We start from the raw sequence: 25,248 nt of genomic DNA, 5'->3' as shown, positions 1-25,248 counted from the left end.
TTTTACCTTCTGGATCTAAGATCTCTGGGTAGTTTTCCTTTATAATTTCCTTAAATAAGCTCTTTTTTTTTAAATCGTGGCTTTCAGGTAGTCTAAAAATTCTTAAATTATCTCTCCTTGATCTATTTTCCAGGTCAGCTTTTTTTCTATGAGATATTTCCATTTTCTTCTGTTTTTTTTTATTCTTTTGATTTTGTTATATTTTTTCTTGAAGTCGCATGTAGTCATTAGCTTCTACTTGCCCAATTCTAATTTTTTTAAGCAATTATTTTCTTCAGTGAGCTTTTGTGTCTCCCATGTGACCAATTCTTTTTTTTCAATTTTTAAACATTTTTATTTAAATTTTTGAGTTCCAAATTCTATCCCTCCCTCCCTCTCTCCTCCCTTCCCTTTCCCTGAGATGGTAAGTAATCAAATATAGGTTATACATGTGCAGTTATGTAAAGCATTTCCATATTAGTCATTTTGTACAAGAAGACTCAAAGAAAAGGAAAAAAAAGAAAGTGGAAAAACAGCATGCTGCAGTCTGTATTCAAACAGTATCAGTTCTTTCTCTGGGTGTGGATAGTATGCTTCATTATTAGTTGGGGGTTGTCTTGGATCATTATATTGCTGAGAATAGCTGAGTCATTCACAGTTCTTCATCAAAACAGTATTGCTGTTACTGGGTACAGTGTTTTCTTGGTTCTGTTCATTTCACTATGCATCAGTTCATATAAGTCTTTCTGAAATCATCCTGTTTGTCATTTCTTACAGCACAGTAATATTCCATTACCATCGTATAACACGGTTTTGTTTAGCCGTTCCCTAATCGATGGCCATTCCTTCAATTTCCAATTTTTAGCCACCACAAAAGAGTTGCCATTAGTATATATATATATATATATATATATATATATGTTTTTGGGTACAAATAGGTCTTTTTCCTTTTTGGATGTCTTTGGGATATAGACTTAGCAGTGGTCTTGCTGGATCAAAGGGTATTCACAGTTTTGTAGCTCTTTGGGCATAATTCCAAATAGCTCTCCAGAATGGACTGTACATTGTACTTTTTATTGTTTTTTTTTTCCTTTGGCTAGGCAATGGGGTTAAGTGACTTGCCCAGGGTCACACAGCTAGTATGTGTTATGTGTCTGAGGCCAGATTTGAACTCAGGTCCTCCTGAATCCAGGGCCAGTGCTCTATCCACTACTCCATATAGCTGCCCCCCTGATTGTACTTTTTAAGGAGTTCTTTTCTTCAATGAATTTTTGTAACTCCTTTTCCATTTGACCCATTCTGCTTTTTTTTTTTATGGAATTTTTTTTTCTTTCAGCCAAAGTTTATTAGAACATCCACCATATTGGCCAGACTCTTATCTTTGTTGTCTTGTTTTTGTTTTTTGGCGAGGTAATTGGGTTAAGTGACTTGCCCAGGGTCACACAGCTAGTGAATATCATGAGTCTGAGGCCGGATTTGAACTCAGGTCCTCCTGACTCCAGGGCTAGTGCTCTATCCATTGAGACATCTAACTGCCCCTCCATTCTGCTTTTAATGGAGTTATTTTCTTCAGTGTTTTTTTATGCCTCTTATGCCAAGGTGTTAATTTTCTTTTCCTAGTTTTTTTGCACCACTCTCGTTTCTTTTCTTAATTTTTCTTCTACCACTCTTATCATTTTCTTTAACTTTTCTAAGAATTCTTGCTGGCCTTGGGTTCAATTAGCATTTTTCTTTGAGGCCATGTTTGTAGATGTTTTCACATTGTTGTCTTCTTCTAAGTTTATGTGTTATCTTCCTAGACATCATAGTAGTTTTTTATGGTCAAGTTCTTTCTTTTGTTGTTGTTGTTTGCTCATTTTTCCAGCCTATTTATTGACTTTGAACTTTATTTTAAAGTTGGCCTCTGCTCACCTAGGGGAGGGGAGACACTGTGCCAGATTTTCAGGCTTTTTTGTGTTGTTGTTTTCAGAACTGGTTCTGGGAATCTTCAAGTTGTTGGTGCTTCAAAGGAGGTTTTACTCTGAGAGAGGTGTGGTCACTGGTATCCTGGTCTGCACTCTGGCCTTTACCCAGGAAGGGCTCCTGCTCCCTTGTGACCTATCACAAAATGCTCCTCTCTCACTTCGAACTGCAACCCAGAACTGCTTATGGGCAACAGAGTAGTCAATCAATGTCACTTAAACTGAGTACCAGCAAAGGATCCCCTGTTATCTCTTTGTAACCAGTTGTCTGACCCCTTTACCTTCTTGGGCCTGAGAGTTCTGGAGCTACTGCTGCTGTCACAGATGTTTCCAAGTTCTGCCCCTGGTGCTCCTGCTTTGCTCTAGGCTTGCACCCACCCTGGTGTTACAGACCTCTCCTTTGGGACCTCCTAAGTTGTCTTAGGCTGGAAAAATGTCTCCCTCTGACCTTTTGTTGGCTTTGTTGCTCCATAATTTGATTTGAGGCAATGTTTTTAAGTTGTTTGGAGGGGAACATTGAAAGCATTTAGTTGGGTCCTAGCCTGTACTCTACCATCTTGGCTCCACCCTACTACCCAAGTATTTTTGAAACTGACCCCTTCATAATTTCTTATAGCACAATAATTTTCAATCAGATTCATATACTATAACTTGTTCAGCCATTCCTCAATTGATAGGCATTCTCTCAGTTTCTAATTCTTTACCACCACAAAAAAAGTGTTGCTATAAATATTTTTGTACATGAGTCCTTTTCCTTTTTCTTTGATATCCTTGGGGAATAGAGTTTGGGGTATAGGCCTAGTGGTAGTGGTATTGCTGGGTCAAAGACTGCAGTTTTATAGATCTTTGGGCATAGTTCCAAATTGTTCCCCAGGATGGTTGGACTAGTTCACTGCTCTACCAGCAGTGCATTAGTGTATCTGTTTTCCTACATCCCCTCCATCATTTGTCATTTTCCTTTTCTATCATCTTAGCTAATCTGATAGGTGTGAGGTTTTACCTCAGTTGTTTTAATTTGCATTTCTCTAATTATTAGTGATTTAGAGCATTTTTTGTTTTGTTTTTAGGCAGTTGGGGTTAAGTGACTTGCTCAGGGTCACACAGCTAGTATGTGTCAGGTATTTGGTCTGATGCCAGATTTGAACTCAGGTCCTCCTGACTTCAGGGCCGGTGCTGTATCCACTGTGCCACCTAGCTGTCCCAAGAGCATTTTTTAATATGAATATTGATAGCTTTGATTTCTTACTTTGAAAATTGCGTACTCATATCCTTTGACCTTTTATCAATTGGGTAATGACTCCCATTTTTGTAAACTTGGCTCAGTTCTCTATATATTTGGGAAATGAGACCTTTATCAGAGAAACTTATTGCAATTTTTTCCCCAGTTTCTTGCTTTTCTTCTAACTTTGGCTGCATTGGTTTTGTTTGTGCAAAAAACTTTTTAATTTTATATGATCAAAATTACCAATTTTGCCTCCCGTGAGTCTCTGTCTTTTATTTGGTCATGAATTGTTCCCTTATTGACAGATCTGAGAGATAATTTCTTCCATGTTCCCCTGATTTGCTTATGATATAATCCTTTATGTCTAAGTCATTTACCCATTATGAACTTATCTTGGTATACAGTATGAGATGTTGGTGTATGCCTTGTTTCTGAGGTGCTACTTCCCAGTTTTCTCAGAAGTTTTTGTCAAAGAGTGAGCTCTTGACCCAATAGCTAGGATCTTTGGGTTTATCAAACACTAGGCTACTGTGCTTATTTGCTTCTACATATTGTGCACCTAATCTATGTCATTTCTATGGAATCGGCCACTCTATTTCTTATACAGCACCAAATTGTTTTGGTGATCACTGCTTTGTAATATAGTTTGAATTCTGGTATTGAATTCTGGTATTCCTTTACATTATTTTTATTTGATTCCCTTGACAGTCTTGACCTTTTGTTCCTCCAGATGAATTTTGTTATTTTTTTTTATAGTTGTGTTAAGTAATTCTCTTTATTATATTGGTTTGCCTTACCCGTGCACAATATTTTTCCAGTTATTTAGATCCATCTTTATTTGTGTGAAGAATGTTTTATAATAATGTTCATATAGTTCCTGTGTGTGTCTTGACAAGTATTTTATACTGTCTGCACTTATTTTACATGGAATTTCTCTTTCTATTTCTTCCTGATGGATTTTGTTGGTAATATATAAAAATACTGATGATTTGTGTGAATTTATTTTATATCTTGCAACTTTGCTGAAGTTTTTAATTGTTTCAGTTAGTTTTTTAGTTGTGTCTTTAGAGTTCTCTAAATATACCATTATATTTGCAAAAAGTGATAGTTTTGTTTCTTTGTTGCCTATACTTCTTCAATTTTTCTCCTGTTTTATTGAGCTAGCTAGCATTTCTAGTTCAGTGTTGAATAAGAATGGTGATTATGGACAGCTTTGTCGAAGTTTTTGGTTTATCCCCATTATAGATAAAGCTCACTCTTGGTTTTAGATACTACTTATCATTTAAGGAAAACTCCTGTTTTTTCTGTTTTCTGGTGTTTTTAATAGGAATAGGTGTCATATTTTGTCAAAAGCTTCTTATGTATCTATATAATCATATGATTTTTATTGTTTTAGTTGTTGATATGGTATTATGCTTATAGTTTTTCTAATAATTAAACCAGCTCTGCATTCCTGGTATAAATTCAGCCTGGTAATAATAGATGATGTATGTGATATACTGTTGTAATCTCCTTGCTAGTATTTTATTTAAATTTTTTTCATTAATATTCATTAGTGAAATTGGTCTATAGTTTTCTTTTTCTATTTTTGCTCTCCCTGGTTTAGGTATCAAAACCATATTTGTGTCATAGAAAGAATTTGGTAGGACTTCTCACATGTATTTTTTCAGACAGTTTATATAATATTGGAATTAATTATTCTTTAAATGTTTGGTAGAATTCACTTGAAAATCCATCTGCTCCTTGGCTTTTTATTTCCTTAGGGAGCTCATTTATAGCTTGTTCAGTTTCTTTTCCTAAGATGGGGTTATTTAAATGTTCTCTTTCCTGTTTTGTTAATCTGGGCAATTTATATTTTTCTAGATATTCATCTATTTCATTTAGATTGTCAGGTTTTTGGGGGGAGTATAATTGGACAAAATAGTTCTTAATAATAGTAATTTCATCTTCATTGGTTTTGTATTTACTTTTTTCATTTTTGATACTAATAATTTGGTTTTCTCTTTTTAGATCAAACTAGCCAGTGGTTTAATTTTTTTTTAAACGACTCCTAATTTTATTTATTACTTCAATGTTGTTTTTTTTTTTACTTTCAGTTTTATAATTTCTTCATTGATTTTTAGGATTTCTATAAAGGTGTTTAATTGGGGATTTTTAATTTGTTCTTTTTCTAGTTTTTTAGTTACATGCCCAATTCATTGATTTCCTTCTTTTATTGATGTGAGCATTTAGAGATACGAAATTTTCCTCAAGTACTGCTTTGATTACATCCCACAAATTTTGGTGTATTGCCTCGTTGTTCATTATCTGAAATGGAATTATTTATTGTTGCTATGATTTATTCTTTTTCTCATTTGTTCTTTAGGATTAGATTATGTAGTTTCTATTTAATTTTTAATCTCTGCTTTAAAGGCCATTTACTGAATGTAATTTTTTATTGCATTATGGTCCCCAAAGGGTGCATTTAATATTTTGCTTTTCTTCACTTGTGAGATTTTTATACTCTAATACATAGTCAGTTTTTTGAAAGTGTTATATACACCAGAAAAAAAGAAATACTCTTTTCTATTTCCATTCAGTATTCTCCAGAGGTCTATCATATCTAACTATTTAAAAATTCTGTTCATTTCCTTCCTTCTTATTTTATGGTTAGAGCTATCCAGGTCTGCAGCAGGGTAAATAGAGTCTCCCGCTAGCATAGTTTCATTATTTCCTTCTCTAATTCTTTTAACTTTTCCTTCAAAGAGCTTAGATGATATTAATTCATTGTCCATGGTATGTTTTAACAAGATATTGTTTCCCTGATTATCTCTTTTAATCAGGTCTGTTTTTGTTTTTGCTGTATCTGAGATTATGATTGCTACCTCTGCCTTTTTTATTTCAGCTGAAGCACAATAAATTCTGCTATAGCCTCTTATTTTAATTCTGTGTGTGACTTTTTGTTTTGCGTATGTCTCTCATAAACAACATATTGTTGGATTTTGGTTTCTAATCCATTTTGGTATCCTCTTCCATTTTACTGTTGAGTTCATTTCATTTACAATCACAGTTACGATTGCTAAATTGATATTTCCTTTCATCCTATTCTTTTCTAAAGACACTTCTTTTTTTTTTTTAAACCCAGTCCTTTACTCAAAAGTCTATTTTGTTTCTGACCAGTGCCTCCCTTAACTTACCCTCTCTCTTATTACCCTCTCCACTTTTCTCTTAGCCCTTTCTCCTCCTACTTCCCTGTTGGGTAAGATAAATTTCTGTACCAAACTCTGTGTGTGTGTGTGTGTGTGCACATGCACATGTGCACACATATATTCTTCCCTCTTTGAACCCGTTCAGATGAGAATGAGGTTTAAACATTGTCTGTTCCCCTCCATTTCCCCCTCTACTGTTGAAAACTCTTTCTTGCGTGTCTCTTTTATGTAAGATAATTTTCCCATACTTCCTTCCTCTTTCCTTTTCTCCCTGTGCATCCCTCTTTCTCATCTTTCCATTTTTCTTTTGAGATCATCCTGCCATAATAGATTCACACTCGTGTACTCTTGTCTATATAGATTCCTAACTACCCTAATGATGATAAAATTCTTAGAAGTTATATGTATCATCTTCCCATATAAGAATGTAAACAGTTTAACCTTATTAAGTCCCTTATGATTTCTCACCCATGTCTATATGTTTATGCTTGTTTTGAGTCTTGTGCCTGAATGTCAGATTTTCTACTCTTTTCATAAGGAATGCTTGGAAGTCTTCTATTTCATTAAATGTCATTTTTTCCCTTGGAAGATTATACTAAGCTAGGTAGGTTATTTTTTGTTGTAATCTTAGGTCCTTTTCCTACCAGAATATCATTCCAAGCCCTCTGTTCTTTTAATGTGAAAGTTGCTAAAGCTTGTGTGATCCTGACTGTGGCTTCATGATATTTGAATCGTTTCTTGCAATATTTTCTCCTTGACTTGGGAGCTCTGGAATTTGGTTATAATATTCCTGGGAGTTTTCATTTTGGAATCTCTTTCTGGAGGTGATTGGTGGATTCTTTCAATTTCTATTTTTCCCTCTGAATCTAAGATATCTGGGCAGTTTTCCTTTATAATTTCTTGAAATACGATGTCTAGGCTATTTTTTTAAATCATGGCTTTCAAGTAGTCCAGAAATTCATGTTATCTTTCCTTGATCTATTTTCCAAGTCAGCTTTTTTCCTATGAGATATTTCACATTTTGTTCTTTTTTTAAAAATTCTTTTAACTTTGTTTTATTGTTTCTTGAAGTCTCATGGAGTCATTAGCTTACACTTGCCACATTCTAATTTTTTTTTTTAAAGAAAGGAAGGTTTTTATTTATTTATTGTATTTTTTGGCTAGGCAACGGGGTTAAGTGACTTGCCCAGGGTCACACAGCTACTAAGTGTTATGTGTCTGAGGCTGGATTTGAACTCAGGTCCTCCTGACTCCAGGGCTGGTGCTTTATCTACTGCACCACCTGGCTGCCCCATCAAATTCTAATTTTTAAGGAATTATTTTCTGAAGTGAGCTTTTGTACCTCCTTTACCTTTTGGCCAATTCTGAGGTTTAAGGTGTTATTTTCTTCAGGTAGGGGTGTGTGTGTGCGTGCGCCTCTCTTTTTATTTATTTATTTATTTATTGTTTGTTTGTTTGTTTTTTGGTAAGGCAATTGGGGTGAAGTGACTTGCCCAGAATCACACAGCTAGTAATGTTATATGTCTGAGGCTGGATTTAAACTCAGTTCATCCTGACTTCAGGGCCAGTGCTCTATTCATTTTGCCACCTAGCTGCCCATATGTGTGCCTCTTTTACCAAGCTGTTAATTCTCTTTTCACAATTTTCTTGCTTTGCTCTATTTCTTGCCCCCATTTTCCCTCTATGACTCTTATTTGATTTTAAAAATAATTTGTTTTTGCTCTTTTCAAATTTTTTTTTCTTTAGCTCTTCTAGGAATTCTTGTTGAACTTGTGTCCAGACTGCATTTTTTTTTCCTTTGAGGCTTTGCTTGATGATATTTTCAACTTGTTTTCTTCTGAGTTTGTATCTTAAGCTTCCCTGTCACCATAGTAGCTTTTTATGATCAGATCCTTTTTTTGTTGTTTGCTCATTTTTCCAACTTATTTCTTGACTTTCAACTTTATGTTAGAATTGGGCTTTCCTCATCCCTGGGGTTGGGGGTGAATATCTGGCCTTATTTTCTGATTTTTATGTCATGCTGCTTTCATAGCTAGGACTGGGGACCTGTAAGTATGATACTTTCAAGATGAGCCAGGAAGAGTTCTTGTCACTGTCTTCCTGATCTATGCTCTGGTCCTTAGACAGCTAGAGCCTGTGTTCCCTCTCAACTGCAACCACTCTTTCTGCCCTGGAATCATGATCTGGAACTAGGTAATGGGTGAAGGAGCTGCCAAATTGTGTCTAACCCTGTACTCTGCACTGGCACAGGGGTCCCCCTGGAATCCCTTTCTGACCAGGTATTTAGTCCCCTTATTGTCCCTGTGCCCTGCGTAGTACTTGTGTTTCTGATGATGTTGCTGCTGCCGTTGTCTCTACCTCTAAGGTCAGTAGCTAGTGTTGCTTCTATTGTGTCAAGCTCCTGGCTGGCCCCGACCCCAGTGTCAGCAGGTTTCTCTTTCTGTCTTCCTAAGCTGTCTTGGGCTGGGATAATAACTCATTGTGACTTTTTGTTAGTTATCACACTCAAAATTTGGTCTGACACTTTAAAAAACTTTTTTAGAGGGGTGTGTTGGGAGTGCCTACAAACACACTCACTTTACTCCACCATTTTGGAATTCTTTTTTTAAAAATTATTTATATATTTTTATTTTTTTTAATTTATGGAATAAAACAAGCATTTCTATAACAGAGTACAACAACAACAACAACAACAACAAAAGTTAACACATGAAACCACATATTCACTACATACAACTTCCTGTTCTGATAGTGGCATTCTTAACAGTCCTCAGCACATCTGAATCAGCTGGACCAGATAAGCTTGGTCAGACATTGAAGATACCAAAGTAATCCACTGCATCCCAGGCCATCGCCAGTCATCTTAACTTTTGTTTTGCCACTGGACTTTGATGACTCAGAAAGAAAGAATGAGGCTGATGATTTTGTGCAGCTCTGCATCACTTAACTCCAATTCATGTGCAAGTCAAGATATCACCCCATGATGTTGTTGGTCCTCTTTGAAAATGTAAGACAGACATTATGGGACTTCAACTTCAACTGATGCTCCTTCAAACACTCTTGCCTCCTAGATCCTCAACTTCATGACTTACTTCTCCATCCCTCTTCAGCTACACACAGAGATTATCATACTTTTGGTCCTTCTATCACATGTAAATGCTCTACTTAAATGTTTTTGAACTTTGCAGTTCCCTTATCTGATTATATATGTATTGTTCTATCTTTTCCCTCTACCTTGCAACCCCAAACCCTATTCTTTGTTCTCACTGTGATCTCCAGTCCTTCTACATCTTATTTCTTTCTAGGCCATCACCCCTGGGCTGGCTACACTCTCCTCTCTTTCCTGTCTTATCTCCTTAGTGAACTAGTTCAGCTCTACCCTGTGCTCATCTCCTGAGTCCTTTGCTTCATTACCCTACCTCTAATCTTGTCTTGCCAAGTCTCAGCCCAGGATTACTCTCATTCCATCCTTTATCTTTGCTCCTACTTGTGTGCAGCTGAATGAAACTGGCGAAAATCATGAAATTGTACTAATGGGGTCCACTACAAATTTATGCTATGTAATCTTAAATGGGCCTCACTGCAGCAAAGCCATCCTTTTACACTTCTCTAGGTGACTCATTATCCCACTAATTGCAATGACTTTTTCAAACCTTTTTATCCTTCTTCAGATCTTCCATAGATCAAGTGTCTCAGCTGAGAACCTTGCCTTGTATTTCCCAAACAAATTAAGGCTATTTGGGAGAGCTTCTTCTCCTCTCCTCTACAACTCATATCTCTCAGATGCCCTCTGCTACTATCTCTACTTTCACTCATCTTATATAATGAGATGGCCCTTCTCCTTACCAAAGCAAACCCCTCTATATGCACGAGTGATCCAGTTCCATCCTGTTTTCTGCCATAGGTTGCCCCCTGTATCATCTTCACTCTTTCACTTCTCTTCAGTCTCCCCTTGTTTACTGGCTGTTTCCCTGCTGTTATAAACATGCCCATGTCTCCCCACTTGATCCATCTGTCCTTGCTAGCTGTTGTCCCTTATGTCTCTTATGTGGCTAAACTCTTTGAAAAGGCTATCTACAGTTGGTGCCTTCACTTCCTCTTCTCTCACTGTCTTCTTAACTTGCTTTAGTGTGGCTTCTGCCTTCATAATTCAATTGAAACTGCTCTCTCCGAAGTTGCTAGCGACATCTTAATTATCAAATCTAATGACTTTTTCTCAATCCTCATCTTAATCTCCCTGCAACCTTTGACACTTAGTCACCCTGATATTCTCTCTCCCTATAGTCTAGGTTTTTGAGATATTGTTCTCTCTTGATTCTTCTCCTTCCTTTTTGACAATCCTCAGTCTCCTGTGCTGGATCTTCAACCAAATCATTACTCGCTAATCTTGGGTGCACTTCAAATCTCCGTCCTGGGTCGTCTTCTCTTCTCTCTCCCTTAGCAATCTCATAGCTCTCATAGACTGATTTTCTCTATGCTGATGATTCTCAAATTTACTTATCCAGTCCTGTCCTCTCTGCCAATCTCTACTCTGACATCTCCAACTGCCTGCTGGCCATCTCAAAGTTGATATGTCTAAAACTACACTCATTGTCTTACTCCAAAACTCTCCCTCACTTCCCTATTACTTTTGAGGATATCACCATCCTTTCAGTCACCGAGGCTCCCAGATTAGGGATCATCCTTGACCCCTTACTAGCTCTCTCCTCTCATATCCTATCTTTTATCAAGGTCTGTCAGTTTTACCTTTGTAACATCTCTCACATATGCCTCTTTCTCTCCTCTGCTCCTGCTGCCACCTTGGTGCAGGCTCTCCCTCCTGTATTATTGCAGTAGTCTGCTCACTGGTCTCTCTGCTGTAAGTCCCTTTGAAGCTCAGGTCTGACCGTGTCACTGCTCTACTCAATAAACTCCAGTGGCACCTTTTCACTTTTAGGAGCAAATATAAAATCCTCTATTTGGCTTCTAAAGGCCTTCATAGCCTAGCCTCCTCCTACCTTTCCAGTCTTTTTGTACTTTACTCCTCACCATGTACTCTAGGATCCGGTGACACTGGGCTTCTGGCTGTTCCTTGAACAAGACCCTCCATCTCTTGGCTCCAGGCATCTCTCTCTCCAGGCATCCCCCCATGTCTGGAGTGTTCTCCTTTCTCATCTTCCCCTCCTGATTTCCCACTGCTAAAATCTCACCTTCCATAGGAAGCCTTTTCCAATCTCCCTTAATTTTAGTGCCTTTCCTTTACTGATTATTTTCTATTTATCCTGTACATATGTTGTGCATAGCTGTTTGCATGTTGTCTCCCACATTGGATTGTGAGCTCCTCAGGGCAGGGATTATCTTTTACTTTTCTTTGTGTCCCTAGCACTTAGCACAGTGTCAGATACACAGTAGGTGTTTAATAAATACTTATTGACTGGGTGAATATTAAATATTTATTGACTGACTGACTGGCGGTGGTGTAAAGGCTTAAGAGGAAAACCAGAGTACATATGACTAACCTTGACCCTGGAAAAAAGTTGAAGAAATGGACCTCTCTCCCTTCTTTGTGGAGGTGGGGGATTATGGTTTGTCAGATATTGCATATCCTGCTATAAATGGTTGATGTGTTGGTTGGTTTTACAGATTACTTTTTTCTGTGTTGTTTTTATTTTTTGTTACAAAGGATGGCTTTCCTGGTCACGGAATGAGGGAGGATTATATTTGGAAATAAAGCTGAAGTAAAAACAAAAGACATCAATAAAAACAAGATAAAAGAACACATACTTCCCAAAAAGCAAGACAAGCAATGATATTTCATTTAGGACATCTGTTCCCACTCAAGTGCTCTGTCCCTCCTGTCCCATTGCACGTTCTTGTTGCCTCCTTTGGTTTTTGTTTAGAGCCATAATGTTATAGGAGTTGAAGTCTGAGAAAGGTCATGGCTCTGGGCAGTAAATGTCTCCCTCCCCCACCATATAATTTGATGTTTTTGAGGGCAGTGGAAGGGAAAGTGTATGAAACCTGCTTTTGGCTTATTTAAAGTTATTTGCCAGTAAAAGTTGTTCCAGAGGGCTTTGTTAATCATTTATGTCTGATGACTTTCCACTCTTTACTGTGCAAACTTGACATTTATAAGAATGACGTGATGTCTCTTAGTACCTATGGTACTAAGTCATGGGTAATGACTTCCCTCCACCCAGCACAGCAAACATCAGAAATCACGTCTTTTTCTTATCTTGGCAAACTCTTTCAAAGCTTCCATTAGCTCTTAGGAATGGAGAGAAATTGAGGTGCTTTCTGTCAAGATGGTATGTAATCACATGGCTTTGAATTGGTAATTCACTGCAGAGAGGCTCTGCATGCAGCTCATTTTTACGTTAAACCTTGCATCAGTGAAGCCCTTGACTTACCACTCTGACGCAAAATCTTCGAGGTTCAGCATCAGAACTTTCCAAGCCGAAGGAGTGATACCTCCCTGGGCAGAGATAAAAGTTTCTACCTTTTACTATCCAAAGGGAGGCATCTCATCACAGCTTGGGAAAGCCTTCTAGTAGAATTTTACTTAAATACTCTTTTTCCATAACCTTTGCTCTTATTTCTAAGATTGCCTAGGCTAAACCTTACTCGCTCTTGGCTCATCTCTCCTTTTGCTCCATCCTTCAGCAAGGCAATAGTTGGTTGTGTAACTTTTATAGATTGCCTGGTAGTGAACTTGATGTCTGAATTCCTATTGCAATAATGACAGTTGGCTTTAGTACTTGGTAATTTTGATTCAAGAGCTCAAAGTACTGTCTACATGGTTATAATGATAATCAACAAGAATGGAGGGTAAGCTGATGTGGGATAGAAATAAGTCTTTGTCAAACCCTAAAGAGCTTTCTTCCTAAATATTTATACATTATGCTTATTTAAAGTTTCCTTTGACTTCCAAACATATTTGCAAATACCAAAAAGAAAAAAAGGGTCTCTGCTATTAAAACTTCAAAAATTATTGATATCTTTTCTTTTTACATAATCTACATTTCCCAATGTATTTCTTCTCCCCACTCCTTCCAGACAGCTATCCTTCATAACAAAGAAGTAAAAAGGGGGGTGGGGAGCAGTTCAGAAAAACCAGTGAATTTATCAACTAAGTCCAACAATAGTCCTCACTCGTAATTCCCCACCTCACCTCTGCAAAGAAGGATAGAAGGTGCCTTCTCATAGTTTTGGGGGCCAAGCTTGATCAATATAATTTCATAGCATTAGAAACAATTGAAACTCCATGCTGTGAAAATGATGACCAAGTGTGTCCATCAAGGCTTACTGACCATAGTAGAAAATGTCCCAAGAGTGACTCATTTTCCCTTTGTTCTTCGTCATGGTTTCTCTTCAAAACCTACAGATTTCCAGATTTCTTTAAGGAAAAAATGGTCCTGTGAATTAAAGGTAGCAGTCAGGTAGGCCAGGCAAGGAGCTAGTGCCTCCTGTTTTAGAGAAACGTGTTAGCAAAATGTTACCACAAACCCAGAGGAGTGGATTTCTGCTTGAAACTATATTCATTCATTAGTCTTCCTTAGTCTGAAAGGTCATTCCTCAAGGGTACAAGATGTCACTGTCCTCAGTGAATTCAGACTCCCACAGGAGGCCTTATTGCAGAGGCTCTCATACATTTGTTTGAACTAGAGTCCTTTTCTCTCTCTTTCCCTTCTTTTTCAAACATTTCTGACATTTTGAGTTTAGTTTCCAGTCTTATTTTGCTGTGCAAGCTGCAAAGATGTCAGGTTTTCCTGACTGCTCCTCAGCCTCCTGATTACCCTTTTAAGCAGTGCTGATTGCAGGAAATTGCTGTGGTGCGTGGTGGGTGTCACAACAGCACAATGATTAAGATCCGTGTGTGTCATTTACTGGCTGATTGAAATAATCACAGGGAGGGGAGAAGCAGAGGGAAATTTGCTAAATGTGCAGAGGGAGCTGCCACTCTTAATCATTTTTGGCTTAAGCATCTCAAGTTGAGGAGTCAAAACTAATGAGACTGAGATTTATGTTTTCTGTCATTTTGCTTCATTCTTGATCTTCAAGGTAGCTGAGTGAAACTTAACACTGAAGATGATCCTAAACAGGAAGACCTATTTTTGTTTATCAGATGAATGGCCCCATAATACCTCTGCCTTCTGCATTATAGGAAAAACAAGAGTGAGGTACCTGAGGGTTGTCTATAAGTATGACTGGATGAAACCAGGGCCAGAAGATGAAAGCAGAGTGTTTTGTGACCCTGTGTAGCCCAGCTGAAATTTCTAATGCTTTCCTCATCTCCCAGCTCCCAGGGAAGATTAGCTGTCTGGCATGCCCTGAGGGCACTCTCCTCACCACCTCCTCCTTTATTTTCCTTTTAAAGAATTCCCTTATTTCTTTCAAGATACTGCCCAAGAGCTGCCTTCTCCAGGAAACCTTTCCTGATCCCTGCAACTGCTAGTTCCCTTCTTCACTATCTTGTATCTAACTGCTTTATATTTATTTTCTGTTTATTCTGAATATATTAATTACATGTACCTGTTAGTCTCCTTTTATAGAATGTGAGCTCCTTGAGGGCAGGATTATTTCATTTTTTAAAGTCTTTCTATCCCCACGGCCTGGCATGTAATAAGTACTTAATAAAAGCTTGTGGACTGATTGCAGAATGTTTTGAGGAGGTGAGCAAATTCGTGATGGCCTGATTGTTATGGGTTTTTTTATACATGTGTATGTACCTGTGCTTCCCAACTCTGAATTAGTTGGTTGTGCTGAAAAACCCCTAGGCTTTTCATACTGTAAAGGTCAATGGTAGTGGTGTAGCTGGCTGTTTAAAACCTTGCATTCTTCACCAGTCGATCATGACTGCCACCCTTTGTTATTTGAGGTTTGGTATCATTTATATGTATACGAGCACCTTTTCCATTCTTTTTTTCATGTTCTATTTTTATTCTCCTTGTATTTTGTAAATTGCCAGTACTTTGAGTTAGCAGATGACCAACATTTAATGAATATAGAGCATGATGTGTTAAGCTTCTCCTGTTTGTAGGGCTCACCCTAATGGTCCCTTGTCTCTCTTTCCTTCAGGCACAGAACCCTGGTATTTCTATTTAATTAACGGGTTTCTGAATTTCAATGTGGCCTTTGTATTGGCTCTTCTGGTTTTACCGCTGACTTCCCTCATGGAGACCCTGTTGCAGAGATTTCATGGTAAGTGGTAGAGTTATGAAAGATTCCAGTCTGCCTGGTGGCAGGAAGACTTGTGCCTCAGAAAACATTAGCCAGCCTTGTAAATAGCTGCTCAGGGTGACAGTGTTTACCGTGGAGGAAAAATAGAGTTCCCTTCTTTTATTCACTGTGTTCTTAGGGGAATGGCAGGCTGGTCTGTTTTTGCAGCCTGTGTTTGCAAGGCTGCACTAGATGTGTAGGACCTATCTGAAGGTTTTCTTAATTTATTGCAAATGAAACCACATCAGTAAAAATCTACAGAAACCCACAATGCCTGGGTAACCCATTAATTTGCCACAGTCCTCAGTGACTACAGGAAGGGTCTTACATCTTCACAGTTAAGGAAGCCTACACAGCTTGCAAACCAGCTAAACAGGAAAAGGCATTTGCAAGATCTCAGGGGAACACAATCTTTAGAGTCCTTTGTCCTATGAAGATTATGTTGTTCCAAGGGTGCAGTATGTCTAATGAACCCTGTTGGAGGCAAAAATGTTGGTGAAAATCACCTTAGCTGAACTTTAAAAAAATATATTTATTCAGTGCACATTGAAGCCACTATTTGCTCTTTTTTTCCCCTTCTCTTTTGTTTCTTCTTTCTTGTGGTTTCTCCTGTTGGTTCTAATTCTTCTTTACAACATGACTAATATGAAAATATGTTTAATAGGAATGTATATGTAGAGCCTATATCAGATTGTATGCTATCTTGGGGAGGGAGGTGGGGATGGAGGGGGAGAAAATTCAAAACTCAAAAGCTTATGGAAGTGATTGTTGAAAACAAAAAATTAATTAAAAATATTTATTTGGTTTTCCCCCTAACTGGAGGGCTGAATTAGGAGGAGTTGCTCTTAAGTCTGATGCTTGCCTCTGGACTACTTACTTTACCAATCATTTATTTGTTTCTCGGCATCTGTTTTTATACTACTGTCCTGACTCAGGTTATCAACTAATCAAATGCTTCTGGCTTTCTTTTCAGGAAGGTCAGATTTAAGCAGAACTCTTAAATTGGGAAGAGAATTGACTCTAGATTTGCTTTCTTGATTTGGAAGGGTTATGAGTGATTTTTTTCTCAGTCAGCTTATGTTTCCATTGTGCTGTTTTTTGTATTATAAATTGATTATAAAGAATTGACCAAGGGGCAGCTAGGTGGTGCAGTGGATAGAGCACTGGCCCTGAAGTCAGGAGGACCTGAATTCAAATGTGGCCTCAGACCAAACACTTGATACTTCCTAGCTGTGTGACCCTGGGCAAAAAAGAACTGACCAGGTTAAAAATGTCAGTTTACGGCGTACTTTTGCTTGGAATAGGAGAACATGAAGTCAACCCCAAGGAGCAAATTTACATTTTAAAATATGTAAAATGTAAAATCATGTTTCAGAAATGATTATTATGGCACAAAAGAATTTTTGCCACTGAGGTTAGGTTCATACATGCTGGGACATACTATAATAATTGAGAAAATTCCAATTAATAGTTAAATCTTGGCAAGGTATTAATCTAAAAATGTAGTCTAATATCTTATTGTGGACAAAGTTGAAAATAACTGGTGTTGTAGCTTAAGAATTTTTATTCCTGAATAATCAGTCAACAAGCATTTATTAATCTCTTACTATGTGTCAGGCCCTGGGACAAAGTAAGATGCAAAGAAAAGCAAAAGATAGTCTGTGCCCTGTCCTCAAATAGAGGATCTTATACTCTTTGGTAAATGTACATACATCCAAAAAACTGTAAATTAGGTATTACTCAGGTATGGCCCCTTGATTACAGGCTGGATTCTGTGGGATAAATAACTATGAAAACTTATGGTACATGAATCTAGTGGGCAGGAGAGGGCACTGTGTTTATAGCCTTTACATGAAATTCCTGCTGCACTGCTCATTATGACTAATACAAGCACAGGAGGAGATGCTCTCACTGTGGGATTGCAAGCTTATCACTCAGTACTCATGTGCCTAACCACAGGAACTTTCCAGCAGGGGTTTGAGCCTCAGTGATCATTAAATCCCTTTAGTACTTGCACATGCTTTCTTTTTAAAATTTTGGTTCCAGTTAGGGATTTAGAGTGGAAAGGTATTGTAGGGGAGAAGGAGAGGAAGCTTTATCAGGGTTATTTTTGTTCTTGTTTTGCAGCAGGCTGCTTGTCAGTTGAAAAAAATACGGTTAATGGGTTTGAGAATGCTGGTTCCTCCATCATATCCTTCTATTTTTAACCTGTGGTCCGTGACTCTTCTTTACAGTTACTTGGGTGTAATAAAAAAGGCTGATTGCTAAAAGGGGAAGAGTGTTACCTAGAACATAGTATATAAATATTCTATTTAATAGAATTAAAATTTAAAGAAATTTTAGGTTGTGGCAGGTAATCTTAGGGGTCTCTAGACCTAGTGTCAGGACCCCATAGTAGAAAAGACTTTTCTTTCCCTATCTAAGGTAGAATTCATTTTACTAACAACCTGTAAACCATTTGAGTCTGGTGATATGCATGCAGTCTCTTTAGAAAGAGAATGGAATTCCGTTATTAGCTGCCATTTTCTTTTCTTTTCTTTCTTTCTTTTTTTTTGCTTTTAAATTGTTTTTTATCGTAAATATAATTGCTATCAACAAAAATGATACAACCCATCTAGCTGACATTTTGTTGCATGGTTAAGAGGAGTATGAACGTCTTGGACCATCTTGTGAGTGAATAGAGGTGGCCGAGGACAGATTCACGCTATCCCAAATCCAGTGTTGGGGGACATGAAGGCTATATAGGTTGCAGTTTTTCTACTCTAGTGAAATATGACATTGCTTCTTTTCTGTTTCTTACAGTTCAGAATTTAGGCCGTCCCTATTGGCTTACCTTGTCACCAATGTACATTTGGATCATTATCTTCTTTGCTCAGCCTCACAAAGAGGAGAGATTTCTGTTCCCCATATACCCTCTTATCTGCCTTTGTGGTGCTGTGGCTCTTTCTGCACTTCAGGTGAGTTTCAGGCAAATAGAAACCTAAAGACTTTCATTTTGAGTTTCTTTATACTTTATCATAGAAATTTAACAACAGATTGCGGAATCACTACTGCTAAGATAATTCCATCCATATAGTATAATTTACTATATAGGTAATTGTACATATGTATGTGTTCTGTTAGCTATTTGTTAATCTTATTTGCTGATGAGTTTTTCCCCAAATAAATAACCATCTTTTTGTTTCAGAACATAGACGCAGTTTACTTTAGAGACATTTTCTAAGTCACTCTAAATGAATCATATTCTGATTAAATGATGGTGGGGTAACAGAGCTAATTGAATATCTTTCCTTAAAATATTTGGATTGGTGTAGAATGTTAGCTTATATTTTGTGATTGTATTAAATAATTAGCCATTAGAAGAGCACTGGGTGATATGTACTAAACTTATACTGGGGACAGTTCCCTAAACTCAAAACATTCTTCCACTTCTGTGTATTAAAAAAAAAAATTGAACTGTGCCCACTATTTCATGACATCTTCAAGCTCCTGGTCATTCCTTACCCTTGCTTTAAATTGAGATTTAAATTTAAAATAAAATGTATTTATTTTCCTTAGGCATTTTTAGCCTGTGATATCACCTGTTTAAACGTATTCTCCCCTCTGTTCCTCCTTCCTCCTTTGCTTTCTCTATCTCTCTGCCTCTGTCTTTCTTCTCTCCTCCTTCCCCGTTACCTTCTTCTTTTTTTTTTAGCATAAGTGAAACAAAAGACTCATTATATGCTTAGTAATTAGTGTACGAGACTCAGAATAGAGAGATCCTGAAGAAACAGTACTCATGAACACTTAACAGAATCTACCCATGTCTTGTGTGTGAATATGTGACCTATGTGTCTTAATATCATCTTTATAGTTTGTAAGTAGTCTTGGGTGATAATTAAAAGCATTTCCTTGATGTCCTGTCAAATGATTTCTTTCTTTCTTTCCCTTGCCTTCTGTTCTCTTCCCTTCCCATCCTGTTCCATCCCATTCCATCCTTTCCCATCTTGTCTGCATGAGTTTTAGGCCAAAGATAGTGGAGCTGGAAAACTTAAAAGCAGAAAGTAGTCTAAAGTTGAAGAACTGTTCAATTTAGTACTAGTAGTTTAATACCAATTCAACGCTTTGAGGTATGGAGAAAAAACACAATGAATATGTTTGTTAATTCAAATATTTATTAAAAGAAATTTTTCACGGGCCTAGAGAAATTCTTTGCTCCTGCCAAACTACTGAGATATCACAGATATAATATTTTGGTACTAGTGTATAGATAGTTTTGGAAATGTTCCTTCATTTCTTAGAAGATAGGGTATTTCCATATGTCCTTGGATCTAATAATCTATCAGACCTCTTTTTATAATTCCCTACTTAGGTGGTAGGTATATTTTTAATGACACACATATCATAGGCACATAACATTCCTTCATCAATAATATATTTTTTCAATAAAAATGACAGTTCTACTACATTAATTTACTTTTTCAATGATATACCAATCAGACTACCAAAAATTATTTTATAGAGCTAGAAAAAATAGTAACAGAGTTCATCTGGAAGAACAAAAGGTCAAGAATATCAAAGGAATTAATGAAAACAAATGTAAAGGAAGGTGGCCTACCTGTACCAGATCTCAAAATGTATTATAAAGCAGTAATCATCAAAACTATCTGGTACTGGCTAAGAAATAGAGTGGTGGATCAGTGAAATAGATTAGATATACAAGACTCAGTAGTAAATTTGACCATAGTAATTTAATGTTTGATAAACCCAAAGATCCAGCTTTTGGGACAAGAACTAACTATTTGACAAAAACTGTGGGAAACCTGGGAAACAGTATGGCAGAAACTAGTTATAGACTAATATCTTACACTCTATACCAGGATAAGCTCAAAATGGGTACGTGATTTAGACATAAAGAGTGATACCAAAAGCAAATTAGGAGAGCAAGGAATAGTTTACCTGTCAGATCTGTGGAAAAAGGAAGAAGTTATGACCAAATGAGAGAGAGCATTACTAGATATAAAAAGGACAATTTTGATTATATTAAATTTAAAGGGTTTTGCACAAACAAAACCACCACAACCAGTATTAAAAGGAAAGTAAAAAGCTGAGAAACAATTTTTATAGCAAGTATCTCTGATAAAGACCTGATTTCTCAAATATAAGGAGAACTGATTCAAATTTAAAAGAATGCAAGTCATTCCCCAGTTGATAAATAGTCAAAGGATATGAACAGGCAGTTTCAGATGAAGAAATCAAAGTTATCTCTAGTCATATAAAAAATGTTTTAAATCACTATTGATTAGAGAAATTCAAATTAAGACAACTCTGAGGCACTATTTCATACCTATCAGATTGGGTAGTATTACAGAAAAGGAAAATAATAAATGTTGGAGGGATGTGGGAAAATTGGGACACTAATGTACCATTAGTGGAGAGGGCTATAAAACTGCATAATATGCTTTGATCTAGCAAAACCAATACTAGGTTTGTATCTCAAAAGAGATTTTTAAAAAGGTTGAGGGTGGGGGGAGACCTATTTGTATAAAAATATTTATAGCAGCTCTTTTTGTAGCAGCAAAAATTTTGAAATTGAAGGAATGCCTATCAATTGGGGAATGGCTGAATAAGTTATAGTATATGATTGTAGTGAAATGTTGCTGTACTATAAGAAATGATGAACAAGCAGATTTCAGAAAAATTTGGAAAGATGTACATAAACTGATGCAAAGTGAAGTGAGCAGAACCAGAATGTTGTACGCAGGAACAGCAGTTCTGTACAATGATCAACTGTGAATGACTTAGCTACTCTCAGTGATGCAATGATCCAAGACAATTCCAAAGGATTCATGATGAAAAATGCTATCTACCTCCAGAGAAAGAACTGTTTGAGTCTGAGTATAGATCAAAGTATACTATTTTTCACTTTCTGTATTTTTTTAGTGTTTTTTTTTGGGGGGGGGAAATCTGTGTCTTCTTTCATAGCATGACTAATATGGTAATATGTTTTTCATGCTTGAACATGTGTAACCTATATCAAATTGCTTACCGTCTCAGGGAGGGGGGAGGTGAGGGAGAGAGAGAAAAGATTTGGAGCTCAAAATTTTAAAAAAAGAATGTTAAAAATTGTCTTTACATGTAACCAGGGGAAAATAAAATATTAATTTTTTAAAAAAATATGTATTTTTTTCTAGAAATGTTATCACTTTGTGTTTCAACGCTACCGCTTAGAACATTACACAGTCTCTTCCAACTGGTTAGCTTTAGGGACTGTCTTCCTCTTTGGGCTGCTATCCCTGTCTCGATCTGTGGCACTGTTCAGAGGTGGGTATTCTAGAGAACAATTTAAATTGGGTCCATGAGATATTTCATCTGAAACTTTAGCTGATGGTAACTTGATATGTTTGCTGCTTATGCTAAGAGGAGACTTCTTCCTTGGGCGAGAAGCTCTGAAAGCTATTACTTTAACGTCCAGGTTTTTTGCCTTGTCGAAGTAATTTGGCTTAATACCAATAGGAGAGAAAATTGTGAATTCTTTTTACTTTGATTAGCTATAAATTGTTTATCTACATACATCTGCTTTTTTTTTAAGGGGATAGTATTAAATTAAGAAAACTCCAAAATGGAAGATGCTAATGTGAGACTTAGTTCTTATGATGACATTTTTCCTAGGAATCCTAATTTTAATACAAGACATTAAAATTGGATAAGAGCAGTGAAACTAAAAAAGGTGAAAGTGCGTAGAGAAAGGCAAGAGAGCAAAGGATTTTTTAGCAAAATGAACTTCATTGATGTATACCATGTTAACATCTGACCCGTGGAAGAGGCATTGCCTGAGAAGGTCTGCCTCTTGTGAACCTTCAAACTCTTCCTTTGCTTGGGGAATTTCAGTAAGGATTTAAAATGCATTGCAATTAAATTTTGAATCTTGTTTTGAATCTCCTTTTCTGATAATTATTTTAGGGTATCATGGACCCCTTGATTTGTATCCTGAATTCCACAGAATTGCTACTGATCCCGCTATCCACACAGTCCCAGAAGGGAGGCCAGTGAACGTCTGTGTGGGCAAAGAGTGGTACCGATATCCCAGCAGCTTTTTTCTACCTGAGAAGTAAGTTGCAAATAGGTCTTTTCCCTACAACTCACTTCTTAAATTGAGGAGTAGAAATAACAATCCTGTTAGTCTGTCTCCTTAGTTATTTTTTTCTTTTTGAAACTTTAGCCAAAGTCTAGAACCAATTGTCAAGTCTTTATATAGATACCTGCAGGCCTCCCAGCAAGAAATGAGTTATTGTGTCTTCAGCAGTGGTCCACTGGGCTTTTCTGGAGCCAAGTGCTTCTGCTTGGTCTAGTTATGTGTCCTGCTTTGTCTTGTGTCACATGGGATTAGGATCTTTTTTTTTTAAATTTAAAAGTTATTTCTTATTTGGAACTTAAAAACAAAACAAAAAAGAGAACATTTCCATAGAGCATAACACGAAAAGAGGATACTCTCTGAAGCTATGTATCACTATTTTATGTTGTTTGTTTTTAAAAAAGAGTATATATAATTCCCACACTTTATTTTTAAAACAGGATTGCTTTTGCTTTCCTTCATTCATTCTCTTCTATGTGTTAAAATAATGTTTCAGTTAACCTTTTTTTGGGGGGTGGAGAGGGCATTACTATAAAATGGAGATAAAAATGGAGACAAAAGAAAAAAAATCTTGTAACACACAAGCAAAGGCAAGCAAAACTAATCTATATGGTAGTCCTGTTTAAAATTTATGTCTTTTTCTGCACTTGGTGTCCTTTCTCTCTGTCAGGAGGTCTCCAGCATGTTTCATCCATAGTAGCTTCCCTGGAGACATGGTTGGTCATTGCATTGATCAGAATGCCTAAGCCTTGTAAAGTTGTTTTTCTTTACAGTGTTGTTGTCCTTGTTTAAATTGTTCTCCTAGTTGTGCCCACTTCACTCTGTATCAGTTTGTACTCTCAGCATTCCCTGAAATAATTTCTTTCATAATTTCTTATTGTGCAATAATATTCCATTACATTCATGTGCCACAATTTGTTTAGGCATTTCCCAGTTGATGGGCATGCCCTTAGATTCTAGTCCTGTTATCTTCCTCTCTATCTTGTCCTCCTTTGTCTGCTTCAAATAAGAATGTGAGGTTCATCTGATACTCACTTCCCCATAATATCTTCCATGTTTGTATGTTCTCATATATCCCGATTATAAGAAATAGCATGTTCCACTTCTTCCTTCTTTCTTACAGAAATGTGTTATTCCTTTTACCCTTAGAACAGAACTAGTCTATCCCCAGGGCCCCTGTTTTTCTTATTTAACTGCTTAGACTTACTCTTGAAGACATTAAGGTTCTCAAGGGACACTTATTTCTTTCCTCCCTGTTAAATGTTAGTGTTATATTATATGTCTCCTTTGAATTGCTCAAATAAATTTACTTTCCTTGGTTTTTGTGGATTCTTATGCTTGTTTTTCAAAGTTCCTAGTTCTTGCAATATTTTTTATTTTATGTAGGAGTTCTGGATTTTGGCTGTGATATTCTGGGGATTTTTCCTTTTGGGGTGTATTTTAGGAGGTGATTGATAGATTATTTTAATTTTCACTTTGACATTTGTCCCTAGTAGATCAGGATAGTGTCCAGGTCTTGTCTTTTACTATAGTTTTCAAAGAGGCCAATGATTCTTAAAATTATCACTCCTTGAGCTGTTTTCTAGGTCTACTGTTTATCATGTCAAGTTTATTATATTTTCAGTTTTTTTTTCAAACTTTTGATCTAATATTTCTTGCTTTCTCACTAAGTCATTGCTTTTTGTTAGGGCTATTCTGGTTTTCAGGGAGTTTGTTACTTAGATAAGGTTTACCCTTTTCTAAACTACTTATTTTTCCAATTCTTGCCTCCAGAACTTTTGTTTCATTTTTTATCTCTTGCTTCATTTTTTCTAGACATTTATATAGTTCTTATGGAAAATCAGTTTTTCTTTATGAGTATCTGTAGTTATTAGGGAATTATTTTCTCCTCCTTGGCTGGATTTTTAAGGACTGCTAGGTCTGCATACATTTTTTATACTGGTCAGTATGTTGTTTGATTTACTCATCTTTCTAGATTGAATTCCTGAATTGGGCCTTTGTGATAGGGCCAACTCCACCTCCTGCTTTTCTTTTGGGTGGAGTGATTAGCCCTGCTTGGTCTCATCCTGAGTCCCCTGAGCTCTTGAACTGACCTTCAGCTCCCCAATTTAACCATTATTCAGCTGGTGCAAATTTCGAGTTTTTGCTGAATTTAGGGTCTGTGGGAGCTAGGTGGTCTGTCTCTGTTCAGTCAGCCTTTTGGTCAGAAGTCCAAGGCCAGGACCTTGGGAAAACAGATTAGGTGTTGCATATAACATTCATGAAAGTTAGCTCTTAATATGGATTCATTTTTATTTTTGTACTTAGACAAAACATACCCAGTCCTATAAAGGGCCTAGGAGATGTCTGTAAAAGCAGTTTTCTACCTCTTTAGTTGATGTGAAGTCATTTGTATACTTTTGGAAATTGTGACTTGGACCTTATTAACAGACCATCCTTTTTCTGTCTATATTGCATGTGATAAAAAGTGATTATGCTTTTTGCTAACACTGCTAATGCTACCGAATCATATTAGGGCAAAAAAAAGAAATGTGAATAAGAGAAGTCTGAGTCATATAACTCTTCTTTTGAGTACTATTTCCAGCA

The 25,248-nt window shown here is 36.8% G+C and overlaps 1 protein-coding gene across 3 annotated transcripts in view; it reads left to right on the top strand.

The window, feature by feature from the left end:
• ALG9 (ALG9 alpha-1,2-mannosyltransferase) overlaps positions 1-25,248 on the top strand; it is a 135,166-nt gene that overhangs the window by 40,991 nt on the left and 68,927 nt on the right. For all 3 annotated transcript variants that reach the window (XM_020989789.2, XM_020989790.2, XM_078156854.1), the window contains 4 exons: positions 15,408-15,530; positions 18,351-18,505; positions 21,722-21,851; positions 22,491-22,638. In XM_020989789.2, coding sequence (XP_020845448.1) covers positions 15,408-15,530; positions 18,351-18,505; positions 21,722-21,851; positions 22,491-22,638 — 556 coding nt within the window. The remainder of the gene's footprint in view (positions 1-15,407; positions 15,531-18,350; positions 18,506-21,721; positions 21,852-22,490; positions 22,639-25,248) is intronic.

The sequence above is a fragment of the Phascolarctos cinereus genome, unplaced genomic scaffold (assembly GCF_003287225.1).
Source record: "Phascolarctos cinereus isolate Bilbo 61053 unplaced genomic scaffold, phaCin_HiC Scaffold_726;HRSCAF=1367, whole genome shotgun sequence".
Taxonomy (NCBI): Eukaryota; Metazoa; Chordata; class Mammalia; order Diprotodontia; family Phascolarctidae; genus Phascolarctos; species Phascolarctos cinereus.
Note: the sequence above shows the minus strand (reverse complement) of the source record. Positions and strands in the feature narration are given on the sequence as shown.